We start from the raw sequence: 3,890 nt of genomic DNA, 5'->3' as shown, positions 1-3,890 counted from the left end.
TTGGGTTTTCCAGCATTATTGGCAAGGAATGTGGCTGGGAGCTGCACCACTTCACAGGCTTTTATTCTTTAGCTAGTTTATTCCATAGCCCTCCTTGTGTCACCCTCTAGTGGAAGCTGCTGAATTCAGCTGAAATCTTCCTCTGTTTGAAAGTGAAAATAAAACAAAATGTGTTCAAAGCATAGGGCTGTGACATCACTGTTTCTGCTGCCTCGTTTTAATACAAAAATTGCCCAAAATTGCCAGCACTGGCAACCTGTTCTCTGAACCAACTCAAATGGTTGGAAACTCTGAAGTTACTATTCAGTCATATAAGATATGATTCTGAATAAAGTATTTAAAATATAAAGTGTATAAAGCATACAAAATATTCAGAGTACAAATAAAATAGGAAATTCAGAGTTTTCAACTATTTTCAGCTGAAATAACTGAAGAACTTCTTGGAGTTCCACTGAAATGTGTGGAAATAGATTTATACTGGATTTTCTAAATTCTCCTTTGCTGAGCTCAAATGAATTTATTCTTCCTCCCCAGTGAAATTATATAGTGCTGAAGATGAATCAGCTTCAAAATCCCAGCTGCTGCCTCACAAGCACGACATCATCACTCTGCTCGGGGTTGGGGGACACTGGATAACAACAGAAAAAAACCTTCAGGTAAAGATACCTGTGGCAGCAAGTAGCTTGTACACAGAATATGTATATATATATACAGAAAACTATGGCTTAAACCTGTAAATATTACCAGTTTCCTCAGTTTTAAGGATGGGCAAGGGGTGATTTTTTTCTCTGTTTTAACCATCTGTATAAATAACCACTCAACCTTTATTTTTTTAGGGGAAAAAGTAACTAAATAACATTTCTCTTCCGTTTGCTTAAGCTGGATCCTCCAGACAGCCATTCCTTGTTCCTTGAAGGAGCCACAGTGTCCTTCCTGAATGATGAGATCTGGAACTTGTCCAATGTGCAGCAAGGGAAGTATCTCTATATCCTTTTTGGGGGGCACTTGGAATTCTGGCCTTGAAAATGTCTGTACAAGCTCTGCTGCAATAGAAAACACCTTTTCTGGGACAAAAAAAAGGCAATATTTTGGTTCAAATTTGAAGCAGTTAGTTGAAGATTTAATTCTCTACATTTTTGATATTATGCAAGTGAAACTCTGGCATGATTTGTGTTGTTCTTTTGGGCATTGGATGCATCATCTGTAAACTTCATGCAGTCAAGGTCACTGCAGAAGTGCAAATATTTTGGCTTCTTACCATTCCCTTCTTTGCAATGTACATAAAATGTACTTATTTGTTAATGTTCCCAGAATGCATGGAGGGAAGACATGGGTGTGGGAAAAGGAATGATGGGAAAAGGAATGCCTTCTAAATTTGGGCTGGAGCAGCTGGACTGAGCTCCCTGAGCATCACATTTCCAGTCCTGGAAGGTTTGTGTGGGTTTGGATTTAAGGACCTGTGTACCTTGTGAAATTCTGGAGCACCTGGCATTAGTGTCTGAAGAAATCACAAGCTGATGGCTTTTTAAAGGACTTGGGTTTCAAATAACAACCAGATTGCTCTTAACATGAAGGATGAACCTTATTTTTTGAGTTTCCTGCAAAGCCTAAATACAGCCCCATCTGTTGTGCTGTCCTGGGTGTTACTCATCAACTCACAGATGGCAGCTCTGCTCCAAGAATTCCCAGGCTCTCCTATGTTCCCAGTTGTATTTTGATTTATTTTGGGGTGCCTGTATGAATAGTCAGGGCAGTTATCTGGTCCCAAAGTCTGTCCTCTTCATCCTGCACAGAAAATGCCATTGATTAGTTGATTAATAATTGATTAATGTTGTACTAGTGCAGGCTGCACTTGTATTTCATATTGAATATTTTTATATTGAAAGAATTGAAATATTCCATATTTCATTTCTTCATCCTATTGTGGGAAAAGTCTCTCATATAGAAACAAGTGGAAAAATCTGATCTAAAGATTGGAATTGAGATTCATTTTCCTTTTGCCTGGATCCTGCTGGGCTTGTATCAGTCCAGGGCTCTGGCCAGCAAACGTGATTATTCAGAGGTTTCTCTCCAGCTCTGTTGTTCCTTGACAGTCCTCTTGGATACCCATCCTAGAAGATATCATGGAGAAATTATCAAGTGGCGTTTTCAGGTGAGAGATCTCAGGGGGGTTGTGGGTTTTTTTACTTCAGCATTAGAAGCAGAAAACTCTTGCCAGCTCTAACACTCCTGAGAAGAGCTTCAGGAGAGAGGAACACTCCCCTAATGAGGTGGGATCCCTTCCCTTGAAGCAGGATAACTGTTGCTGTTGAGCAAAACCCTCACCACCACCCCTTTTTCCCCCCCTCTAAGGATATACTTTTATTAATTTCTGTTTCCTGTTTGCTTTTAGGGCTTTTCCCTCCTCCTGTGCACTCGAGCAAAGCTATAAAACTTTTATTTTGTTTAAGGAGTGAGGTTTGCACAGTGAAAGTAAAGTCTGTCCTGTGACATCCCTGTTGATCTGAGTGTGCTCAGCAGACACTTCTACTCTTTCCCTTTAGGCCTCAGCTGGATGAACCAATCCCACTGTACGAGGCCAAAGTTTCTATGGAAATTGTTCAGAAGAATCAAGCCAGAAAAAGACAAGTCATCCAGTTCTGACAGGCAATCTCCTCATTTCTGAGCCTGTGGGAGACAAAGAAACATAAATTTGTGGAGTGAACCAGTGTACACTTTCAGACAGTTCTATAACCAGAATTTAAACATCCTTTTACCTCAGCACAAATGGTCTCTAAGCTCCTGCGACTTCAGGGTTTTTTTTAATCCACATGAGCAGAATGTTCCCATCAGCAGCTTCCAAAGAAGCAGCCTTGACTTACAGATCTTGTCTGCCCTGCCCCAGTTACAAACATCAGTCACATCTACAGGCAAACCCAGCTGCTGTTGGGTTTCAACCATAAGAAATTAAAGGGGGAAAAAAAAATCATCCAGAACCACAATTTATCTGTCTTCTGTCACTCACTGGATTTGGAGCAGGTTCCTGATAAATGATACATGGGAAGTGTATGAAAACAGGAGGAAATCTGATTGTAGTGCTCATGTGATGGAATGCAGCCCCGAAAAGAAGTGATGCTGTTATGCACATGTGTACACACGTGTCTAAAGCCTGTGAACCCTCCCTTAGTGCCACAGTTATTCTGAAACCTTGTACCCAACTGTTGATTTTTATCTGATGTTGCTCATTTGAGCCTAAGCGTTTGCAAGATAAAGCAGACCACAGGAAACAAGAAATTAAAAAATTAAAAAAAAAAAAAACACCACTGACAAGACTGCCAAAGAAAGATATTATTTTTCTTTTATTAAATCTTTTGCCAGTAGATATGTTGATCCTAAGTACCTCTTTATGCCTCTTGAACCACACGTATTTACAATCATTTATTTTTATTATTTATTGTGCATTTTGAACCCCGGGTACAACAGACTAGTGCAATCAGAAGTAGTTTCTATTGCAAATAGACTTAAGAACTAGAGGGTTTTACCCCAAAGAGACTAAACCCCGTGTGTTTAGTGGCATCTCTCACCCAGCTGGTCCCGGTATCTCCACAGGTGATTTTTGCCCTGTGGCAAATTTCATACACTCGACCAGCAACTTAAATTAATCAGCAGTAATTTATTATTTATTTATTTTTATCATGTACTATGCCTTTTGAACCCCATGTACCGCAGACTGCTGTGACCAAAACTAGATCTCGAGCCCAAAGAGACTAGTTTATCTGGGATAAAAACCCCTGGGGTTTTAGTGTATTTGGGATAAAAGACTAAATCCTGTGTGTTTAGTCTCACATATCACACAGCGGGGACCAGGTCGCAGCGTCTCCACAGGTGATTTTCGCGCTGGTGCAGCCGTG

At 40.3% G+C, this 3,890-nt stretch overlaps 1 protein-coding gene across 1 annotated transcript in view; it reads left to right on the top strand.

The window, feature by feature from the left end:
- The window catches only part of CRYZL1 (crystallin zeta like 1), a 14,369-nt gene extending 11,423 nt beyond the window's left edge, over positions 1–2,946 (top strand). Inside the window, exons 8-11 of the mRNA XM_029965892.1 lie at positions 535–656; positions 880–985; positions 2,107–2,152; positions 2,544–2,946. Coding sequence (XP_029821752.1) covers positions 535–656; positions 880–985; positions 2,107–2,152; positions 2,544–2,643 — 374 coding nt within the window. The 3' untranslated portion in view covers positions 2,644–2,946. The remainder of the gene's footprint in view (positions 1–534; positions 657–879; positions 986–2,106; positions 2,153–2,543) is intronic.
- Positions 2,947–3,890: the final 944 nt, after the last annotated feature.

The sequence above is a fragment of the Manacus vitellinus genome, unplaced genomic scaffold, assembly GCF_001715985.3.
Source record: "Manacus vitellinus isolate BGI_N305 unplaced genomic scaffold, ASM171598v3 scaffold_122_pilon, whole genome shotgun sequence".
Taxonomy (NCBI): domain Eukaryota; kingdom Metazoa; phylum Chordata; class Aves; order Passeriformes; family Pipridae; genus Manacus; species Manacus vitellinus.
Note: the sequence above shows the minus strand (reverse complement) of the source record. Positions and strands in the feature narration are given on the sequence as shown.